The sequence below is a fragment of the Marmota marmota genome, unplaced genomic scaffold (genome assembly GCF_001458135.2).
Source record: "Marmota marmota marmota unplaced genomic scaffold, marMar, whole genome shotgun sequence".
Classification (NCBI taxonomy): domain Eukaryota; kingdom Metazoa; phylum Chordata; class Mammalia; order Rodentia; family Sciuridae; genus Marmota; species Marmota marmota.
Genome location: NW_026000174.1, coordinates 31879630 through 31904110, shown reverse-complemented (window position 1 = coordinate 31904110; position 24481 = coordinate 31879630). Strand labels below are relative to the sequence as shown.

Genomic DNA, 24481 nt, shown 5'->3' with positions numbered 1-24481 from the left:
CCCCCCCCCCCCCCGGGAAAAGCTGTTTAAAGAACTAAGTGAGTGGGAAGGAGGAAGTAAAGGGAGACCACTTCCAGCCCTCCTGCCGTCCACCCGAGATCCAGACCTGGGAGGGCTCTTCAGAGGGGCACGGTCATTGGACCCAGCTGCTGCCTCTCTGTGCCGGCCAGCACAAGGCTCTCAGGAGCCAGGAGCTGCCCTGACGTCATGCCCACTGGTAACCTGACCCTTGATGACTGCTCTCTCCTTGCCCAGCTGGGCCCTTCCTGTCGGTTCAGGTGAAAGGTCAACCCCCGAGGGGAAGGGGCCAGGTGGGGCTCTTTTCAATGGCTGCTGAAATGAGAGATTATTTTGATTACTAATATCTCCCACAAGACTTCCCCTTTTCTTTGAGCTGCTCCTAATTCTCTCCCTGACTGCTTCTAGAATTGGGTCCACTTTCACTTCCTGCTAAGAGAGCAAAGGTGGCTTCTCCTCTGGGCTTATGCTCTTTCTGGCAGGTATTCGTGGGCCAAGAGCAAGAATTTTAAAAAACAAAGTCCTTGTCTGGATGCTTATTTCTCCAAAAAGATAAACACCAGTGAATAAGGCTTTTATTTAGTCACTGACACAGCACTCTATAAAATGGGTCTAAGTACCAGCCAAATGCTACTTTTATTTAAATACAATTCTAATAAAGCAGACAGAAGGGAAAACATGACATTTGCAACCTCTTTACTTCCGTTGAGTAGTTACAGAGTGATGCCATGACTTCAGCACTACATTCAATGCAGGGGGACAGAAAACAAAACTGTCTCAATCCCTGCCTTCTGGCACCTTCCAGTCTAACTGGGAACACAACCATTGCCATCGCCATGATCCACCGCTGCTCCTAGTTGACATTCACCCCATGCACTCCCTGCCTACCAGTACTCACATTATCTCATTTGATCCTTAAATTAAACCCAGGATATAACCACTGTTGTATTTCACATTTAACAAAGAAGGAAGCTGAGGCACACAGAGGACTTTCTGAAGGTCATTGAGCTGGGATTTTCATCATTTTGACTCCACAGTTGTCATCTTAATCTGCAAGTGATCCCATGAAATCATGTATGAGGGATGAAAGAATAAGAAAGAAGAGATGGGGAAAGTTTCAAGTGCATGAAAATGTGAGATGAATCTTGAACAGTGGCCAGGGGTGACTGGTGGGAGAAAAGAGGAGAACAGGTAAAGGGGCATGATGCCATGTATATTCCCACCACAAAAGCAGGTCCTGGCTGAGGTGGTCCAGACACACACTACTGCTGTCTGCATGCCATCATCCATAGCCTTGAAAGTTGGGCCCTGAACACGCCTGCAAAACAGGATCATTTCTGGCTCATTCTTACCAAAGAAGGAAAGTAGTGAATTTCTTGTCCTCAGAAGGAATCTCAGATGCCACAAATGATAACATATTCTCAGAAATCTTCTTAGGAAGGGGAAGAAAATCAGAGGCCAATGCATTGTTGTGTGGGTAAACCTAGCTTGGCCCAGTGAACAAGTTCATGAAAAGTAACAAGTGGGAGTTCCTTGTCAACTTGTCTTACTATAAGAACTCTCTGGTGACACTGCTATAAAATAAACCACTCTTCCTTGCCATGGAAACCAGGCCCTTACCTCTTGCAGCTTGCAACACAAGATGTTCACATAATAGGCCCTCTTTGGGGTTCTGTTTCCAACAAATGTTGCCCTCCTCTGTGTGCAGGGGCACCGGGACTCTGGGCAGACACAGTGAGCCACACAAAGATGCTATGACAAGCTGCAGGAGCTGAAGACCCACTCACACATACCTAGACTCATATTTGGATGATGGACACAGGCAGGGGAGCGCTGGTGGCTCGGCAAGCTCAGGGGTCACAAGCTAACTGCCACGTGAGGCTCAGTTGGTTCAAGGTGAAGTCAGGCCATGTGTCTGAGGAGTAATGGAAAGAAATTCCTCCATCAGGAAGAGGCCCTGCTTTCATGGCAGTAGTGACAGAAAAGATAAGAGTACTAGCTATGGCTTCTATGATATTGCCATACCATGAGGAATACATATTTGGCCCCTGTCCCTGGTTCCTGGCACAGAGATTCTAAAACCCTTGCAATTTCCTAAGTGATAGGGATGAGAAGAGTATCTTATGTTATTTATTATTTTTGTTGTTTGCCTGCATTTTGTTATTTGCTGGTTATTTATATTTTGTCATTTAATAATGAAGTGACTCTTGATGGGCCCCTAGATAGCTTCTGGATAGGGGCAGGTTGCCAAAGAAACCAGTCATATGATTAGAGGTTGGAAATTTCAACCCCACTTCCCAACCTCTGGGAGGGGAGAGGGAGCTGGAGATTGAGTGAATGGCCAATGACAACCCTTCGGGTCCATGTGATGGAACCTCCACGAAAACCAGAAACAATGGGGTTTGGAGAGCCTCCCGGCTAGTGGATGCTTTGAGGTGCTGGCAGGGCTGTGTACTTGGAGAGGGCACGGAAGCTCTGTGTTCTCTCCCTGGACCTTGCCCTCTGCACCCCTTCCATTTGGCTAAATTGTATTCTTTAAAACAAACCTGGTAGCAGTAAGTAAACGGTTTTCCTGAGTTCTGTGAGTCATTCTAGGAAATGATTAGACCCTCCCCTAATCTATAATCAGGCAATCAGAAACATGGGGAGGCCCAGACTTGTGACTGGCACATGAAGTGGAGGAATCTTATGGGATCTGAAGCAAACGCCAGGCAGAGGATGTTGGAACTGAATTGAATTGTGAATCACTCCACAGCTGCTAGAGACCTTGTCAGTGCGAGGAGAAAGCCCACATAGCTGGTGTCGGAAGAGTTCTCAGGCTGAAAATGGATCATAATAGTAGAGCTTCAGCCTTATGTGGGTTTGAATCTCAGTTTCATCATAAATTAACTTGGAGACCTTGGAGAAAACTACTCAACCAGTATTCTTATCCCTAAAATTAGAATAACAATAACACTCACCTCACCAGATTGTTATGAAGATTATAGATCAGAGGCTGGCATGCAAAGTATCAAACATTAACTGTGAATGATTAGATGGAGGCATGTGCCAAACAGCTGATGCACTGCACTCACCATAGGCCAGGTATCCTTTCCTAAGTATTATCAACTTAGACACAAGAAGAGAGATATTATCATTCTCAAGACAACTCTAGACCGTAAATACGATTATTATCCCCATTTCATAGATGAGGAACTCAAGGCACAGAGAAGGTAACTGAGTTGTTCAAGGTCACTTGTCAAAAAAAAATGGGGGATTGGAAGTCCAAGCCCAGGTCTAATTGTACAGACAGTGTTCTAAGCACTATGATGCTTTGCAGTTTTGGGTACATGGTGATCCTCAATAATAAAAGATATCATTATTTTTGCTGTTCTATTGTCATTTATGCTACAGTGTGGTGTTTCCCATACTGAAATCTGTACAATCTGTATGCACATTGTAGATGGTACATTGGTGAACTTTTTAAAAACTTATAGCCATGATTTTATTTTCATATGTATTAGGAAGAAAAATAGCACCTCAAACCTAAAATTTCATTGGTATTATCCCTGTGATAAGGCTAAATTTTTAAATAGTCAATTCAAAGACAGATATAGGACTGAGGATGTAACTCAGTGGTAGAGTACTTATCTAGCATGTGCAAGGCCCCGGGCTCCATCTCCAGTACTGCAGTAAACATTTAGAGAGAGAGATTAAGTAATAATAATGTGGCAGAAATCAGATCACATCAATGTCTGATAGTGGTATGTGATGGAAAAGAACATAGGCATTGAAGTCACCCAGAGCTGGCTTCTAGACTTAGGTCTATTTCTTCCAGCTGCAGGGAATCATGGAAAAGTTGCCCAACCTCTCTGAGCCTTTATTTTCTTATCTAAAGTAGGAACACAGCACCTTCTTGCATTCTGCAAAATGGGGATTGAGGGACTGAAGTCCCCTGCACCTGCTTCACAGGCCACAGCAATTCCCTGTCCACCCACATTCCATCTACCCTGTCTCACTCACGGCCTTCCTAGGCCTCTGCCTCATTCTCCTCCCAGAGCCAGGAACTGGATCTTTGGGCATCATTCTTAAAACCTGCAAACTCTCCTCACAACTCAACTCCAGCAGGTGAACGCCTTCCATCTCCTCAGTTGTGCTGATAAAATTTGGAGACTCCATAGGAATCCAAATGGGAAGATATTCCAGAGACACAGCAGAAATTAGATTTTTTTTTTCAATTACCATAGGCAAAAAGGGTTTCATGTGGTTCTAATAATGCAAACTGCTTATTTGCCATTTCTCTCTCTGCTGCCCTATCTGAGCTCTGCTGGTGATTGATGGACACAGGATAGCATACCCACATCCACTGCTCATGCTGTGGATCCCCCTTGATTTCTATCTGCTGAGTGAATTGGCTTCCTGGGCTGACTGCAATGGGTTCAGGATCATGGTAGGCATCCAGGAAGGAAGACATTTCACAACTAGAAGCTTGCTCAGCCTTCCAAACAGAAGCCTCCCCATAAAAGCAACCCACATCCCAAGTACCAGAAAAAGCATAGATCAAGGAGTCAAAAGAATTTCACAACAACCCAGCAGGACCTGTGACCCAAGGACAAGATGTGACCCACCCTGTCACAGCTGTTACTCCAGGAGACAACAGCCTGAGAATGAAACTACATCCACTCTAAAGTGTGACTTTTTGAGACTTCCGTTGACAAGAGATGGTGGTCCCAAAAAGTAGACCACTAATTTTCAGGGCCCAACATGAGCTCAGAGACAGGTAAAGGTGACACTTTTGGTCAGCACCAGCTACTGTGTTAAATGTTTTATATATGGTACCTTGTTGAATATTGCTCTACAAGGAAGGAGCTATTAATGTCCCCGTAGTTTAGCTGAGGCGGTGAGGTTCAGAGAGGTTAAGAAACTTTCCCAAGATCAAAAAGCCAAAACACATTACAGGGCAGGGACTGAAACCCATACTGTTCTAATTGCCAGAGTTTTTCCCACCTCACTATTTGGCCTCCTATTTCCCACTGTCGAAAGAGCCACCTTTTGTGGTATATTCCACTTGTCCATTCATGGACCCTAAGTACATATTTATTCATGTGATACCTAGTTGCTTCATTGGGCTGTGAGCTTTGTGAAGGCAGGGACAACCCCATGAGGAAGACAGTCACCAGATGAATCTGTGACTTCCGGACCACCCATCCCAGAGAGTGCCTCTTGCTCTCCAGTCTGTTCCGCTCTTCTCCCGAATTGTACTGATTCCTCCTTCTGGAGGAATCCACCCTCAAAGGCTAGGTTCTATACCATGTGACCCTGTCCCACGGTAATCATAATTGATCATCCCAGGGACAGATAACAGAACTCAACTGAGGCTTTGTTGAAAAAAGAAATATATATAGACACACACACACACACACACACACACACCAGCTTTGTTGAAAAAAGAAATATATATGGACACACACACACACATGCATATGATATAACATATATATAATTTGGACACTTGTTAAAATAGTAAGACTTCATTTAAGACTATTGTAATAGAGGCTTTGCAATGGGGAAGAGAGATCAGGTTCAACTTTGAATATATAAAGACAGTTGGTGATTTATAGCCAATAAGCAGGTTGAAGGGTCTGTGGAAGGAACAGTACTGAAAGGAGACATCAAGAATAGGCGAATTCTTAACCTAAATGCCCTTCAATAGATGAATGGATTAAAAAACTGTGGCATACATACACAATGAAATATTACTCAGCAATAAATGAGAATAAAATCATGGCATTTGCAGATAAATGGATGGAGTAAGAAGATAATGCTAAGTGAAGTTAGCCAATCCAAAAAACCAAATGCTGAATGGTTTCTTTGATATAAGGAGGCTGATTCATAGTGGGATAGGGAGAGGGAGCATGGGAGGAATAAATGAACTCTAGATAGGGGAGAGGGTTTGGAGGGTAAGGGAGTGGGCATGGGGTTAGAAGTACATGTATGAAGACATGAATTGGTGTGAATATACTTAGTGTACAACCAGAGATATGAAAAATTGTGCTTTATATGTGTAATAAGAATTGTAATGCATTTTGCTGTCATATAGAAATTTTAAAAAAAATAAGAATAGATGGATTCTTGCTAAAGGCAGGTTGAGGACTTACACATCAAAGGCAGGGTACAAGGAACTTAATGAGATAGCAAGGGTTGGGAGGCAGCAGGACTCTTGTCTACACTAGGCTAGGAAGGTCAAAGTCAGGCCAGGGGCCAAGGCTGAGGTCTAGATGAATAGATGGCTCTGGGGAGCCTGGCTAGTTTGGTCCAGGACAGAGTCGGTCAGCTTCTAGGTTTGGCAAAACAAGGCGGGCCAAGCAGACAGTCTGCTGAACTGAGAACCACCCAGGGAAGCTCTGAGTAGGCAGTGATATTGAGAGAGATGGGTAAGGCTGAGGGTCATCTTTGGCCTTAAGAAGGAAGGGAAAAAACAAAACAGGAATAGCAGTGGAGGAAGAGTGTTGAGAAAAAGGGGCAGGAATTGGAACACTGAGAAAGGGGGAAAAATGACCTTTCAACCCCAGAGGCCCGAGAGGCCAGCACCTTGAGCTGTCCCATTTCCTGCCTTTCCTGAAGGCTTGCTGGCACCCGCAAAACCAACCTTCATCAGCTTCTCTCCATGCAAAGGTGTTTCTCTTGAATGTCACAATGTCACTCCCATTCTTCTAGAAGAATTAGCTGGAAGAATAGCACCACCAGCTTAAAGCCATACACTTCTTCCAGGTGAGCCCCCACGCATCTCTAAATCGGTGACTACATGATTTGTCTCCATTTAAAATGTTCTGTGGACTTCAACGGGATACCTCACCCCCCAGCAGTAGAGAGTCCTCATTATTTGCTCTCACAATTTGTCCCACTGTAAGGCAACACATAAGGGCATATTTTGCACTGATTTATTCAGGGCATCCCCTTTGGGGTACGTCTGAGCTACTGTTCTTGCCTCTTATCTCACCTCTATAAGTGATCAGCCCAGGGAAGACATCAATGAAATGACCTTCCAGGTCATCCATCACCATGGACCCATGGAAACTCAAAGGGGAAACCACACATCTCAGCTGGGGGTGGGGGAATAATAGATTCACCATAGTAAGACTGGGTCATCACAGTTCAGAATCCCCACACAACTAAAGATTCACAAATGGAGGACATTCACCTCTAGGCAGTACTCCTAGCCACCTTTTCTCCCATCAGAAAATCAAAGACAATTAAAATCTCCTTTCTAAGATACTACTTCTCTGTGTCATTAAAGAGTCTGGCTCAGAGAGTCAAAGGAAAGCCCAATCCCCGACCTTTGCCTGCCCCACATTCAGAACACTGGCTCTCACTCATTCACTCAACAAACATTTGCTGATTCTCTGCTATGTGCAAAACACTGATATGTGTTCCGAATACAGAAACAAACATGAAGCTGAACAGTTAACAAAAGAGTGATACCAAGCACCAACTATGTGCAGGTTTACACATGAAGATGCTCAGGGTATAAGAACTACAATTCTTTATTCTCATCTTTTAGCTTCTTGTGACGATTTTCTCATGTCATTGAAGAAACTGCATTTTAAAATTGCATCAAATTGTTGTTGCATTTTAAAATTATAATCATAAGAGGAAAAGAGAAATATTTTAACCTAAACTTAGAACCACACACTCCCTGGGAGCCTCTTATCCACAACTCTCCCTTTGGGGGTCCCCAAAGAAGCCTCCCTCCCCTACCTAGAAACTGATGGGAACCTGGATTCTGAACCGAAGAGCACAGTATCCCAAGTGTCCAAACGGACATCTCTGAGAGGGCATCACCAGAGAGAGAGCATGGAGGATGCTGTAGTTGTTACCAAGGTGTTGACTCTTACCCCTCAAGGTGCACCATGACCCCAGAAATTCCAGAGACTTTGGATGTTGGAAATTGACAAAATTTGAGTCTCTAGGTCCTTGCTTCCTCAGCTTAGCCAAGGAAGAAATCACTACATACACCCAAACATACTTCTCAGCCTCCCTAACACATGCAATTGCACAGCTCTGCCCTCTTCCCCAAAAGATCCCCAGATCCCATGTCAGGATCCCCTGGCTTCTTCAGCCACCAGCCCAGTCCCAATCCTTGATGCTGCTTCCTCCCGGCAAATGGACTCAGATTGCAGCTGCAAGCTTCAGTGTCGCATAGTAAAAACATCCACTCTACCATCCGCATCTCCTCCCATTTCTCTTCCCAACCCCCACATCCTTCTCTTTCTAATCATCCCAGAGAGAAGGAAGATTAAAAATTAATGCCCTGAGGATGGGAGTCAGGGATGTCATTATTCTGATTCAAACCCCAGGCATGGAAGAATCTGATCTAAGGTTTAGGAGCAAAGTAACCTAGGATGGATTTTGGAAAACCTTGATTAATTGGAACTCATTTCTAGGTAACCAGATTTCCCCCTACAATGCTGGAGTCTTAGGGAATGCCACAGAATGTAACAAATGAAATTCATATAACATATTCAAGTAAAATTGCAAGGCAAGGTGTGTCTTAGACTCACACAAAAGGTTTAGTCAAATGCCTGCCTACATGCCTGAGTCCTAAAATGTATGGAACAATGATGTCAAGGTAGTTCCTACAGAAACACTACACAAAGGAAGACCCAGTTGCTTTCAACTACTGTAGTTCTGAAACTGAAAGTCAGGCTTTCTTTTAGGAAGATGTGCAGTGACAGAAGTTCAATCCAGAAGGAATTTTATATGACCTTTTGTTAACCAAAGGAGTAAACCCAAATGAACTAGCAGCAGCCCTTTGGCACCCCCAGTCCCATTTCACTCCTCAAATATACCATTTACAGGGATTCTGCCAAATAGAGAAAGGGAACCATATGATGAGAATTATAACAAAACACAATCGTGTACTAATTACTGTGTTAAGTACTTCAAGTGCATGATGCCTGGTAATCCTCACCAAAAGTTTCATTATTAACCTAATTGTCATCATGAAGATGCAGAGAGTAGAAATATTAAGTTATCCAGTGTAGTGAAGACCCAAAGTTTTGCAATTTACAAATAACAAACAATCTAGGTGACATTGCCACTCTTCCCCCTCCATTTGAAAACTACACTATAGACAGTTTAAGGCAGGAGTGGGTAGGGAAGGTATAGACCAGCAGGACAAAGTGATGTCCAAGGAGTTCAAGTGGAGAGAGGGCTTAGGCAAGGGTGCCAGCCCACATCCTGCAAGGAAGCCAACAGGAGAGTTGGCACTACTTTCTACTTCTTCATATTAGATCCCATCCCTCTTTTGCGCTGGCTACTGGGAGCTCCTGTGGGACAGAACTGGAAGGCCAAAATAAATTCAATTTACTAATGTTGGAACTATCTTCAAGCAATTGATGTGAGTCTTTTGAATAAATGGGGAGTGGACATCTATGAGCTGCTGGGATTGTTCTTAATTTATATATAACCCAGATTTTCTGATATCTTTTAAATTAGATCCTTCCAGAATGCCAAATATTCTTCCTCACTAAAAATTAAATTTAAAAAAAATATTAGCATTCACTTCTGCTGACTGAGGAAGGCCATTTTATTACCAGGAAAGCAACTGTAAGTAAGAGGAAAGGACTGGAATCTTCACTCACTTCTGATGACTGACAAGCTGTGGGACCTTGGGCAGGTCACTCACTTGTCTATGCCTTGTGTACTTAAACCACCAAAGGGAGACAGCATCAGTTGATCTCCTGTGACAGGTGCAGGGCACAGTGCATCCAGGGGCATTAAATAGACACAACCCGAAGTGCCACTAGGTCATGAGACACCATTCTCCCAGATAGAGGTTAGGAGGCTCTGAACCTTAACACCTGGGATTCCTGCCACCTGGAATGTGTCGACCACACCTGGCCAGATTCTGTTCCTCAAATGCTATTCTATTCCTTTGTATCTGGGATGACTTTCCCCTTTCTTTTGTCCTCACCCTGGAGTAGGAACTTACTGCCAAATGCCAACATCACTACTGTGGCCTCCCACCCCATCCCGTGACTCCAGGCTATTGGGTGGTAGAGATCGGACCTAGTGTGCCTCAGGGGACTTATAGTCCTCAAACTACCTTCAGCCAACTTTCCCAACTCACCCGGGTATTAGTGTTCTTGGACTGCCAATAACAAAACACAGAGGCTGGGAGGGTGAAGCCACAGATATGTCATCTCAGATCCAGAGGCTGGACATGCAAGGTGAAGGTCTCAGCAGGGTTACGTCCTCCTTAAAAACCTAATCTCACCGCATGCAGTGGCACATCCCTATAATCCCAGTGGCTTGGGAGGCTGAGGCAGGAAGATCACAATTTCAAAGCCAGCCTCAGCAAAAGCAAGGTGCCAAGCAACTCAGTGAGACCCTGTCTCTAAATAAAAAATACAAAATAGAGCTGGAGATGTAGCTCAGTGGTAGAGTGCTCCTGAGTTCAGTCCCTGGTACAAAAAGTGACCACCCCCACTGCAGCCCCATTGAAAGGCCACATTCTTTATTTAGTCCTCCAGACACAGCTCAAGTTCCTTCTCCAGCGATCCTTTCCTGACTTCTCCAAACCAGAAAGACACTTACTTAATATAACAGTCCTGGTTTAACTGACCGCCCTACCTCTACCACCCTGCCAAAACACTGGAAGCGCCAACAGACAAGTATCTAATTTTATCATCAGGACCTCAGTGCTTCATGCTGTGGTTGGCTGGCACACAGTAGGTACTCAATAAATGAATGTGGGGTGAACAAATGAATGATTATGCTGTCTCACAGTCTCCCCATTGAGACAAGTACAGGGAGCTGACCTGACCCCTCTACCATCCTCCCCACACATCCTGTACCTGAGTTAGGGCTCAAAGCTTACTGATTGAGCTGCATCCGGCTAGAGTCCCTTTCCATCCTTCTTCCATGACATGTGAAATGTACTGTGGTAGGTCCTCAATGTTCAGCCCCTGAGCTCTTGGTTAACACCCCCTTCATTCATGCCAGCGATACAGGCAGGGCAGCCAGGCAAGGACCTGTCAGAAGCAGATCAAGCTGTAACTGCTACTTCCTCCAGCTTCAAAGGGGCAGCAGCAGCACACTGGTCCAGACCAAAGAGCGAGAGTTCAGCTCACGTGGAAAGGGCTCAGGGGACTGGGGCTGGGGCCTTATCCTTGCCTGGCATGCAGGTATGCATGTATCCATCCAGAGCTCTGACTACATCATCAGCACCTCAGAGAGCAGATCACTATGGCAGAGGATATTCTTCTAAAGCAGCAACCTTATCATAGCCTCTCACCTTGGAGAGGGTGGTAGCTGCCGCCCTGATTTGCTGAATGACATGTACACAGTTCCCAGATGAACATCAGTTAGATGTCATACAGGCCAAGACCAATACAAAGTGTGTGTATGTGTACATCTATATACACACTCATGACGATGGCAAAGAAGATGGAAAAGATCATTTTAAAAGTAAAATCCAGTTTAAAAGACTTAGACATAAACCTAATGGAGAGGTGAAATTACAGTGAGGTCCTGGAGTCTAGCAGGCAACAGAAGCTGTGGAACCTGAAAGATGTTTAACTCTTAGCCACAGGTTTTGCATGTATCAAATGGGTGAATGAAACCTTCATCCAGGGCCTGGGGAAGATCTAAATGAAATAGAGTGAAAGGAATGCCTGGGACCTTCCTGACACATAGCAGGTACTCAGTATTAATTACTTTCCTTATCCTTAGTTTACTGGTCCAAGTTTTTAATACTTTTGGAAAAGTTCACCAAATCTAGCCATCTCTGCTTGGAAAAATCAATTTAAAACATTGTGTGTCTTACTTTCCTTCTGTGTATAAAGGAATAACAATTGCCCTGCTGCTATAGATGTAAAACAAGTGCAAGGACATTGCTCCCCAGAGAGCATGAGAAGGCACCATTCCCTCAAGTCACCTCTTCCAGAGAGCTGCCAGTTCCCTCCAGCCATAGATGTGGTTCCACCTGAGATTCATCCCTCTCCATCAGCTAGGTTGTCACTAACTCAAATCCTCTTGCTTCTTCTTTTAAATAATCACTTTAATTTACCTTTTGCTATTCTACTCACCAGTAGAATAATTAATTAAACTTTCTTAATTAAATGTTTTGATCGCTGCAGAGAACTCCTCCTAAATGTCTACCTGAATTTTATATCTCCCTCCTCTGCTCATGAGTGGATAACATAGTAAATCTTAGAGGACCAGATTCATTTTCATCATTGCAGGAGAAGAAGGAATCTCAAACCAACACCTACCATTCGTTCATTCCATCAGTATTTGCTGGAAGCCTACTATGTGCCGGGGGGGATGGAGAAAGGGACAAGATCAGGTTCCTCCTCAAGGATCCAACAGTCTGTTCAGAGGTATGACATGTGGGGAAAGATCAAGGACCTAAGGAGAAGGGAGTGAACTGCTACCAGGCTGCATTTGAGCAAGGTATGGAAACAGGAAGAGCATTCCTTCTTACACAGGATGGATGAGGAATCCTGGAGCAAGAGCCACCTTCTTATGATACATAAGCAAAACTCAGAAGTGGGAGCAAAACTCAGGGAACAGCCATCAGAAGTTAGCAAGAAAAGATTTGGGTCAGAGAGAATGTGAGAATATAGCAGTCCCAGCAATCTATCTACTGAATACTATGTGCCGGGCACAGAGCTTGCATCTCATAAGCCCTGTGCATAAATACCACTGGAGAGACATCTCACAGAGGTTGCAGAACATCTCCAGGTTTGAAGCTGAGGACAACAAGAATTCCATTTAGGTCTTAGCTTTCACTCATCAAACCCTAGAAATTAGACACAGTGTTAAGTGCCAAGACCTTGGGGGTCATGGTTTGTTCTGAGGATACAGAATGATAATAGCTATACTCTGGATGAGTGGATGGTGAACTGGGAGCCAGGCAGGAGCCTATGCTACACTCCAGGAAAGAATTCCTGCACCTGAAACTGGGGTGGTAGAAATGAGAGCAGTGAGGAGGTACCCAAGTCCGCCGTGGCTAGGGGAAAGTGTGGCTGAGGACCCAGTGAAAAGTCGTGGGTGTGGGGGAGGGGATGGAGGCTAAGGTCAGGTGCTTCTGATCTGCAGCCACAGTGACAGGGAAGTCGGGAGGCCATTAATACAAATGAAGAGGAGAGGCCGATAGGGCAAGGACGATAATGCAGTCCCCGTGGAAGGACAGAATTTGGGAATCCAGAGCTGCTCAGCCAACCCTGGAAATTTTAATTACATGAAGCCCAAGTTCACCCTCTCCAAAGTCATTTTTTAAAACTGGCTCTAGGAAGCTTTCATGCTGAGAAGCTGTCAGCCAGGAGAATATTCAAACTAAACCACTTTTGTCACCACTCAGTCGTCAGCAGCTTTTGAAAACCCCCAACAATTCTTATTTTACAGCGCTCACCCTCTGTGGAAAAGCTCTGTCTGTGAAGGACAAGCTTCTAAGGAGGAGTAGAGGAAAAATCAATCAAAAGTCTGATCAATGGGTGTCCGTCGGGGAAAGATTTACTTGTCCCCCCTCTGCTAGGAAAGTGCGTTCTTAGGGAATGATACTTTGCTGGCTGAAGTTCTGTTCATGGTGACTTGTGCCCCACTGACTCTCTGGCAGTTTCTTGACTTCAGCATAGAATTCTATTATGGACAGGGAGGCAGATGGAGTTGCCATCCATAAGTGGCACCAAGATAAGTCACCAAAGGGAAAGAGATGAGCTTTGAGAGCTCTGAATGGCACCTGCCCCGGTGCAGAGTGCGACAGGCACCTTCAGGTCTGAAGTCCACTTCCTGATCTTTCCATGACCCGCTGCTTCTCATCACTGAGGTCTGCGCTCAGAAGAAACTCCCTCAGGAGGTAACCCCCTATATCCCACTAAGTCCAGTCTCCTGGGGCAAGAGATGTTCCAGATCTTGGTCTGCGTGGTGGTTGCACAAGTGTTACAAAAGGGGCAACAATCTGTTGATCTGCAGACTTAAAAGTATGCGTTTTATTGGATCTAAGCTATACCTCCCTAAAAAAGGAAATGAAAAAGTAATCATGAAAAAAGAATTTTCTCCCTCCCTCACCCATTTCACCACTTTGCCTTACTTATTTTCTTCAGAGCACAGACCGCTCTCTGTAGAAGCAGCTCTTTGCTCATCGCCTTGGTTCAGAGAGGCACTGTCCAACTTGGTTACCACCAATCACATGTGGCAACAAAAGTTTAAATTAATTAAAACCAAGTAAAATGGAAAACTCGGGTCCTTGTTCACACCGGCCACATTTCAAGTGCTCTGTGGTCAGATATGGATAGTGGCTACTGATTTATACAGTGCATGAGCAGAATGCCCCACTATCGCAGGAAGCTGTCTTGGAGAGCACTGGACCTGACTGTAGACTCCAGGAGAGAAGAGCTCTTAGCTGTCTAGTTTAAACTCAGCTCATAGAACAGTGCCTGGCACGTGGAGGTACTTCATACATACTGTTGAGGAGATAGAATTTTGTAATATCATAAAAAAAAAAAAAACTCACAGAGCCACAAAGACCTGGAAACATCCCAAACATGCATCTATATGTGATGTTATGTACATTTTGACAATTCCATAGTGAAACTCTATTCAGCTGTTAGAAGACAGGAGGCGGTGTTTGTGTAATGATTCAGATATCCGCACTATATTAAGTGAAAAATGTGTCCTAAAAATATGTACAATATAATTCAATTTTATTTCAAAACTTAAAGCAAAATTCAGAAGTGATATGGACCTAACTTAATAGCAATCACTGATGGATAAAATTAGGGAAAAGAGAAATTTACATTTCGTATCTGTATGTGTACGTATTTGCAATGTGTATGTATTATTTGAGTATTCAAAACAAATTCACAGATCACCCTTATTTAAAAAGGGAAAACGCATAATCTGACATTGCAATCTGTCCCAAGGATATATAGAGCATTCCTTATATGTTTACCAACTTACCAGTTTTATTTCATTTAATCTTAATGATATCCCTATAATTAAATATTATTGACCTTTATTGAAAATATAAACTCTGAAGATCAGAGTGGTTAAGTAGCTTTGCCAGAGTCACACAGCTATCACACATCACCCCTGGCATTTGAACCTGGCTTCTTGGTTTTACAGCTCACCGCACTCTTCGCTGCAGAAAGCACACACAAACATCCCCAAAGAGCCAGATCCCAAATGAGCCCTGAATTAGCCACTCTATCCATATGAAAGCCCAAACATGGGCCAAACTACAATAAGGTACAGGAGAAGCAGATTTAGCTCTTAGGCAGTAGGAAATGCAGCAGCATGAAAGCTATTTATCCCACCATTGTCCTTCCCTAAACATTATAGCGGGAGAGAGCGCAAGGCCGTGAGGATGGCATGCCAGCGAAGGCTTGGTGACTCAGGCTGCTGTGGAGACTCCCGGGCTCCCAGCAGACGTGTAGATGGTGCCTTTGTTACACTTCAGCCAGCCCCGCCCCTCAGGGGGAGTTTCCAGCTCACTCCGGTATTGGGAGCCAAAACACTGCAGAGTTCGCCTTTCAGCTCCTGGACAACACATTCCAGGCTGCAGGCCGGGAGGCTTGTTTAGCTTCACACTCGACGCAAATGGGGAGTGTGTTTACCCACAAACACACACGCACACACCAACAGAAGCTGCTGCTGCCAAGAGAAGCGGCTGCAGTGCGGTATTTCTCGGAGCCCAGAATTGTACTACAGCAAGGGAGAGCTCGGTCACAATGCCTATCAGGAAAAACAATTCTAATTCCCTCTAAGCAAACTTGCAACCACTGCCCAGAAAATTCAGTAGAAAATGAAATGTAATACTCTATTAAGCCTTATTTTGCCAGCGCAAGTGAGAGCTTACCCAAGCATGGAGAGTCATTAAAATGGATCTTACATATATCATTATAAATTTAATAATCACCATGACGGCTAGAGTTCAAGTTAAAATGAATGTCAGCTGAGCATGACCAATTGATGTTACCCCAGCTGCCGCCGAGCCTCACTTGGGGTTATATTCTACTTCCAGCAGCTCAGTAGTACATGTGGACCCAAGACAGCGAGAGCCAAGAACAGATGGGAAATGCAGACAGCTACACCTAGCCAAGGAAAAGCCATCATAATTGCATATTATCTCCGTGTACCAGCCCAATTAAAATTTTCTACAGTGTCAGAGGTCCCAAATGTTCCTCCACCAAGTGTCGGGATAGCAAACTTAGCTTATACTTAGTCAAATGCAGTCAATCCTGGGTTCTGTGCACAAGAGTTATCGATTTTCCTGCTATTTCTCAGAAAGCTCCTGTAGAAACAGGAGCAGAAGGTCTAGTGGGCTATACTTTTAATAAATCAAACACCACAAAACAAATTCCACTTATCTAGGTGCCTGAGATAGTGGGCATTCTCCCTGAATTACAGGGAGTTCAGTATCTGGAGTGGATTTTTTTTTCTTCTTTTAAAGAATTGAGTCAATATCCATGTTTTTAAAATATATTTCAATTTATTTTTATCCTTTGAGAGGCCGTGTAAAACCCAATCCAAAAATCTTTTTCCCATACTGAGAGAGAAAGCGCACGCTAAAACTGTAAATAAGAGTAGGAAAGCCAGTTTTCACCTCCACATGTATTTTAGACTGGGGAGAGTTGATCTTTGAGACTCACACTAGGAGAGGGTTTATTCACACCACACTGAGAGAAAATCAGAAGTTTTTCTACCATCCGTGACATTTCATAGGAGCTACTAGAAATTATCTTCAGATGAAACAGACTCGGTCTCTATTTGTGCATAGTAACCATTCATCACCCCTGGTCCCAACCAACCCCTGGCCCCAGGAGCAGAGAGACCCAACTTCACCTTCCCTCCCTGACAATCAGCAACTCCACGCTACTATCCAGCATGTCTGGCTTTTAAAGACAAGTTGAACTTTAACTGGTAGACACAAGTCCTGAAAGCCACAAGTGATGGTGGCTTTCAGACTGATGACAGCAACTGACCTACGCTCAACAGGCCATTTTAAATGGTTGTGACATTGTCACAGATGGGGCCAACGAGTACAGTAGCATGTATTTGATCCATAAACACAAGAGCCAGAGGACCACACAGAGAACAACTCAAACAAAACCACTGTTATCAGGAGCAACATTTCCAAAAGGTGCTAAGAGCATGTGAATCCCAAAGAGGCTTCAGTACCAACAGACTCGTATTTGACTTTGAGAACAACAATATTTAAAAAAACAAAACAAAACAAAAAATCTCCATTGTCTACAGCTTATAAATCTTTTCCTTTCTGGCTCTCAGGATTAATTTTTTTCTTTTTTTCTTTTTCTTTCTCTCTCCCCTACCCATCACCAAGTCAGAGCACAAAGCATAGTACCAAGACACGGCAAATCGTGAGCGCTACCCTGCCTCTTTACCAGAGAAAGACCAGCAGACGCAGTCAACCAACAGCACAACCCTGCCAACCTCTCAGGCTCAGAATCACACGTGGCCATTCCAGCACCAGGCGCCGAGGGACAAAGAAAGTTCTGCCACTCACCCTCTTTTGATCTTCCAGTCCGTGGGTAACCGGCTTTCTCTTCTGCTGTTGACTGGTCTCAGAAATCGATTCCATTTCCCAGGCATAGAATCCCCTGTCTTCTTCAGCGAGACTTCCCAATCCACAGAAGAACAAAATCACCCAGACGAGAGTGACACCTGTACCCCACCAGACACGGCTCCTGCCAGCCCGGGACTCAGCGCTGCCCCTTCAAAGGTCTTGCTGTCTTCTTAAAAGCCACTGGGGAACCTCGCTCGCCACCACTGCCATAGCAAGGAGGGCAGCTGCTGCTGACATCGTGAGAACAGGGACTTGGGTTTTACGGTGAGATTCACTTCATGAGAACCCAAAGGACAGATTCGGGCAATGAAGAGTCCATGTCCTGGGGCGCATGCCACATTACTGCCCCAGAAAGCCTCTTCCTCACTGTCTCCTTGGCACAGATAATTTATATGTCAATAACAATGTAAATGGGCATTTAATCCGCCGAGCTGATAGCATCCACATCCCTCTCCGGCAGCCCCTGGCTCCCATAAATCACCACAAACGCCGCGCGGCCAGCCGCCCCTCACGGTTCCTGTGAGCGTTCATCACAGCGGTGGTCCCCACCTGGCTGTCATCCTCCTCCATGGAGTGAGATTCATACCTGAGGAGAAAACGTTCAACAGTCAGATTTGTCTTTTGTGCAGAGGCGCAGGGTTGAGCTGTCTTGCCTACCATCTGGAGCCACAAAGTGAGGCCTACAACCAGAGCAGCAGTCGGCCATCCTCCGAGCCCCTCAACACTCGGATCACATCCGTGGACAAGCAATCTCGGGGGCTTCATGGACTCCCTGCTTCTCCTGCTCTTGAAGAGCACACCAGAGCTGGAAACGAGTTCTCCTGGAAACCTATGTGGGGTGCATTGTCCTCCTCATAACAGGAGCAAGACGCCAAGGTATGATGAGACGGGGAAGCAATGGTCTGTGAAGCAAAAAGCATCAACATTTTTCCCCCAATTACAGCTGTGGGAGACAGCGTATGGCAGGAGAGACTCCAGGGTCCACTGGGAGGCAGAGAGAGCAGCCTAGATCATCTGAGGACCGAAAAGCAACTGTGCTGTGGAGCCAGAGCCGCATTCCCTGCCTGGGAACCTGCAGGCAGAGCAGACACCCAGTCACCTCCTTGCTGACGTCACAGAAGCTCGAAGGGACAGGGAGGAGGAGAGAAGAGGGGACCTCTGCACCCAGGAAAGCACTCACACTGGATGTGCCCCTCCATGAGTGGTTTGAAAGGTGGAGACATATCTGAGAATCCTCATGAAGATGCATCAGTAAATAATGATGAATGCCTTAACACCAGCTCCAGCAGGAAAGAAAGGCAAAGGGGCAAAATGACCTGAACTAAAAGGAACTAGTTTCTTGCCAGCATTTCTAACCAAGTCCCAGCCATTCTACAATTCAGGCTGCGCCAGCCTCCGGGAGAACCGTGGCCAGATCCGGCCATAGCCAGCGCTAGACAGAAGCCCCCAGATCCTCCTTTGCAGCTGTCCTGACTGGCAGCTACTTTGGAATGAGGCCGAAACCATACCCGGTCACAAAAGGCTTCCGCCCAGCTCAATGCCAGGTTGAAAGACGGATGGACGTGAGACTTGGCCACAGAGGGCTTGTGAGGAGGAAGAAGACTAGGGGATGCCTGGGAGAGATGCTGCAGAAGGGCTATAAATGTACAGGTGCACCACCTGAAACGCCTGGTGAGAACAGAGTTAAAAATTCACGAGGAGCCAAATGTCCAGAGGAGGGGAACCCAAGGGTGGCTCACATTTGTAGCAGCATGACTGATATAGCTGATATATACCTGAGCTCCCAGAGAGAGGTTGACACCATCTGGTTGCTTGCCATGACCACAGGCCCTTCAAGGAATGCACAACACAGGTAGAAACTCAGATCTATTCTTTTTAGCTCCAGACCACGATATATGTAAACTCTGGCAAACTGGGTCCAAGTAGGTCCCCTTTCTGAATCGCCACTGAGACCTCAGACAAGAGGACTCAGATCTGGGTTTGAGTTTCAACTCAGCAACTTCCTCAATGTATGACCTTGAACAAGTATCTTAACCTCTCTGATCCTCAGCTCTCTCCTCTTAAAGTGCAGATATTGGTGACACATAAGTTCGGAAAGATCAAGATCACTTATTAAAACAGAGTATGTGATCAAAAGATAACACGCAATGTACTGAATGTTCACTGAATACCAGGCACTATCTACTGCTTTACACTCATTCAACAAATCTGCCAAGTACTTTGGTACTTTGCTATGTGCCAATTAGCTCTCCACCCCCAGGTTAAAGACAAGACAAGTGAGGTCAAGAAATTTACCTAAAGTCATATAACTGAGAAATCATGGAATTTGAACCCAAGTTTGACTTCAAAGTTCTTATATCCATGCTGCCCTGGAAAGATCCCTGTTATCTGACTTTTCATAAGCAGCCAGAGTTCAGAGTGCACACTTTGTGTAACTCCTGTCTCTCTTTATGTATAATAATAAGAGAAGAAAGAAAAAATAAACCCAAGTGCTCAGAAGGGTCTCCTCCTTGGAAAGCCTCGTCTGGAGGGGCTCCTTCATTGGCAGCTCTGGGCTGTCTCCATATCTGAGAACAGCTCTGCACTCTGCACCAGGCCCCAGTGCTACAGCTTTCTCCCCAGTGAGACCCTGTCACATCCCATCACGCCAGCCGGCACACATGACCCAAGTGAACATGAGGACAGACATTCTGGCCACAGAAATACCTCCCCACCAGCAGGGAGTGGGAGGATGCTCAACACCTCCTGTGAGCCTTTGTTTTTTCCAGTAGTCAGTCTCCACCAGTTCTGGGGCCATTACTGTCCTTGTGTCCTTATGCAGAGGGGGGTCACAGGAGAAAGGGTAGAAGCGAGGATGCTGCTGTCAGCTAGCTGCCATATCCAATCTGTTTCCTGATTGGCAGGGGGCGGGGGTGGGGGGACTTCACGAGGGCAAAGTCTGAATGTAAATGGTTGGGTTTCTCACAGCCAGAGGAATCTCAGGAAGTTTAAAGACACTTGGAGGGAGATAGAGCCAAAAGGTAGGACCATGAGAACATTGAACTAGATTGTTGAGAAGTGGACGTGGTTGCTGGATTGGTCTCCAAATGCAGCCATCTATCAGCAGCTTCTCCTCTCTGCCATGAGTCAGTCAGTGGCAGCCACAGGGCAGAGCCAGAACAAGGAGAAGACATGGAGGGTTATCCCATGAGATTGGAGTGGGGAGCAGTGTGGGCAAGCCCCATCTTCGCCAGGAAGTTCAGAAGACAAGACTAGCCATATTGAAGATATCCTGAACACTCTGCCAGGGTTTTCTCCTGACTGGTCTAAACACAGTCTCCTAAAGGCTTCAATCTCTCATTCCACAATCTGTCCAAATCCTTCCTCCTCCTGGGCAATCCCAAAGGATAGATAGATAGATAAATACATACATACATACATACATACAAGTTCAGAAGTATAGACCAGCACATAGGAGGACAGGAAAGGGGCTTTCTTAGAGGTAGAGGCATCAGCAGAGGGGCCTACTGAGGTCCCTCCTGCAGGAAACCCAATTCCGTGGTACGGGCTAATTGGGATTCCAATTTGGGTTTCCAGGTACCGACAAATCACAGTCTAGGCCTTCCCAGGTGGAGCTATGAGCCCATTTTATAAGTTTTGGCAAGCATCCTTAAATTCTCCAAAGTTTTCAAAATTGGGCAATGCCCCTTTGACCTTCTCATTCCTCTGCCACCCTCCGGCAGCCTCTGCCTCCCCCACACAACCTTCTTCCTCTTGGTGGCTGCCAAGACTGGGGAAACTGGTTTTAAACCTGTATTAAAGGCTGGGGGCGAGGGGAGTACTGACCTGTTTCATCTTATAAGTGGAGTTAAGCTTCTGAAACAACGGTGCATCCGTCTTTCCAACAGTCTAATTAACACTCATAACCAACACAGCATATTTAATTAGTCTTTGGTGCCAATAGGGGTATCGGAGGAGCTTCTTGGAAACCCAGGCTTTCATTAATCAGTCAATAAATAAAGATGGACAAAAAATATAAAAACAAAAAGAGAGCCAAAGAGGCATGGTGGCTTGGAGAACTGGATTTTTTTGTTTGTTTGTTTGTTTTCGTTTTGATTGGAGGTGGGTAGGGATTTTTTGCTCCCAAAGGGAGTCCTGAAACAGGACACTTCTGCTCAACCTCAGGGTGGGTGGACAGAGCCAACCCCAGTGCCTTTATCTGTGTAGGAGAGGCGGCAGAGCATGCTCCCGCCTCTTCCTCGAAGAAAAGAAAGGATCACACACAAAAATAAGTCACTAGGGCCCCAGCTGGGCGGCGCGGGCTGCTGCTGCTGCTGCCGCCAAAGTCCCTTTGCCTGCAAGAAAGGAGCGGGCTCAGCCGAGGGAGCGCAGGCTTGGCTCCTGGAGCTTGGGCGCCCCCTCCCAGCCCTCCGCCCGCCCGCCGCCTGCGCCTGGCCGCCTGCGGCTGCCCTGGAGCGTGGGAGAATGGAATGGAAGGTTGGCCTAGTTGCCCCGGCTCCGATTCACCTACACACACACACACACACACACACACACACACACACAGACCCAGACTGATACTGACATAACAGACACTCGCAGACATCCAGACATCCACGCACAGACTGAGAGATACACACCCAGCTACCTACAGAAGCTCTGATCACACACGGGGAAGCACACCCACCCAGAGAGACAGGCGCAGACAGGTACTAGACCTACATTCGGAGACAGGCATGGCTAGAAAATAGAGACACGGGGAGCAAACCACACAGGCTCAAAAATACACCGAGACACGCACACATAGAGGAGGACACACAGGCAAGCCTAAAACACAGAGAGCTGACGGAAGAACCCACCACAGTGATACTCAGACACAAGAACCCGGAGAGGGCGTTCACAGACACCCACGCCAACAGCAAGCACAGAGACCCAGACGCAGGGATATACTCTGAGACACAATCGAGCAGAGGTGGGACACACAAACAGAACACACACAGAAACACAAGAACACGCACGGGGAGATCGCCCATACTCAGGCGCATATACCCAGAGGGACACACACCCACTCTGGATAGGGGCGTGCACAGTGTCGCCCGAGGCCAGGGGAAAGTGCGCCCTGGAGCTCGCAGAACCCTTCTCATAGCACGGCACAGCGCCCCCAGCCCCGCATTAGCTGAGGAAGAGTTTCCCAGAGCATCTCTGAACAAGGGCCGGCTGGCCGTTGGCGTGCGTGTGTGGCTGTGCATCTTCCCGCCTGGTCTCTGTGCTCTAGTGGGGTGACTTCAGAACCCTCCCGCCCCCAGACCTTCTCCAGGATCCCCGAGCAGAGGTGTAGCTTCCGAACCTCTCAGCGAAGGGCCAACCCTCTCCCTAAGGCAACCACAGCCCTGTTTTGGACCCCTGAGCCCAGCCCAGAGCATCCCAAGTCCTCTTCTCCTTGTCCATCCAGTTGCACAGCAAACTTTCCCCAGGCTGGTCCTGGCGCCCAGCAGCCCAGCCCACCCTGACCTCCAGGGAGTAAGTGCGGGGTACTCTTACCTGCACCCACGCAGCTTCGCGGAGCCGCTGCCTCCAGCTGGCCTCTCACTGTACTCCGGCCCGGCTCCTCAGCCCCGGCCGCTGCCACTGCAGCCGCTCCTTGCCCTCGCGTTACCCGGGAAACCGCCTCCTCCTCCCTCCTGCCAGCCAACCAGTGCCGTTCACATGGCGCCTCACAGCCAATGGGCAACCTCGCCATCCCGGTCCCTTTTCTGGGTCCCAGTCTTTCCCAGGCTAGGGGGCCGCAGAAAGAAGCAGGGTTCTCTCCAGAGCTACTGCTACTGGAGGTCCAGCCCCTGGGGGATAATAGTCATCTCCTAGCGCTATTCTTTTGTGGGACAGACGCATCTGACACTTTAAAGAAGACAGAAGACAGACGGGGGAGGCTGCAGAATCTGAGTAGGAAGACACCTCAGGGCACGTGGCTCAACCTGTCACCAAATCCAGGAATTCTCTAGACAGGTTCCCTCCAGGGAGCTGTCCAGCCTATGTTAAAATGCCCCTCTAAATGGAGTGCCTGCAATCTCTCAAAACAGAGCTTCCTTGGAGGCTTTCCTGCTGCAGAGCTCAGATGGGAGCAAGTTCTTTAGAACCGGGAACTCAGATCTGCCTTCATGCGAAAGTCCATGTTTGTTCTTTGGACCCGCAGAAAAAAAGTTCCTTGGGCCTCTTAACAGCCAAGCCTTTGGAAACCAGAAGACAGACCACCCAATCCCCCAGGTGACCCATCTCAAGGGTCATAGTTCTTGGTTTGTCTTGTTTTCCCCCAGGGCCACTTTAAAACTTGAGAGTTTAATGCTCAGCTGTGCCTTTCTCTCTCTTTTACAGAATGGTTAAGTACCTAGCACAAGGTGGAAGAATCTCCAGAACCCAGTGCAAATTGCAGACAAGAATTTGAACTAATGAAAACAAAAACTCTCATTTAAGCTGAGGTCAGGTCCCAAGACATGGAGTAAAAGGGGAGACCAGACATGTTCTGAGAGGTGCTACAGTGGACATTTTCACTTGTTCATTCATCTTTCTCTCTCCTCCTCCTCCCTCCCTCCTTCCTCCCTCCTTCAATTTTTAAAATTTCATTATCTATTCAAAACTTGCTTCATCATACACAGTGCCTGAGGTGGGAAGGCAAGGAATCACTCCAGTTACTCCTGGCAGGAAGGTGGTCTGACCTTTCCGAAGCCTATGGATACCACCAGGCTGCAGGGTCTGTCTACAGCCCTGGACAGGTCTTCCCATACCACCACCAGGTGAGGGCCATGTGAGCCCAGCATTCTTGACCCAGACATCAGAGAACAGAAACTGAGGACACGCATCAAAGCAGAAGGATAACCCTGCTGCTGAGCCTCCAATTGGAGGTTCAGGAAGGGGGCC

At 46.5% G+C, this 24481-nt stretch overlaps 1 protein-coding gene across 1 annotated transcript in view; it reads right to left on the bottom strand.

Annotated features, from left to right (window-relative positions):
• Nucleotides 1-23198, bottom strand: part of Nav2 (neuron navigator 2) — a 704255-nt gene extending 681057 nt beyond the window's left edge. Inside the window, exons 1-2 of the mRNA XM_048788486.1 lie at nt 23111-23198; nt 17531-18176 (exon numbers count right to left, since the gene is read on the bottom strand). Coding sequence (XP_048644443.1) covers nt 17531-17605 — 75 coding nt within the window. The 5' untranslated portion in view covers nt 17606-18176; nt 23111-23198. The remainder of the gene's footprint in view (nt 1-17530; nt 18177-23110) is intronic.
• Between the last annotated feature and the right edge of the window lie 1283 nt (nt 23199-24481).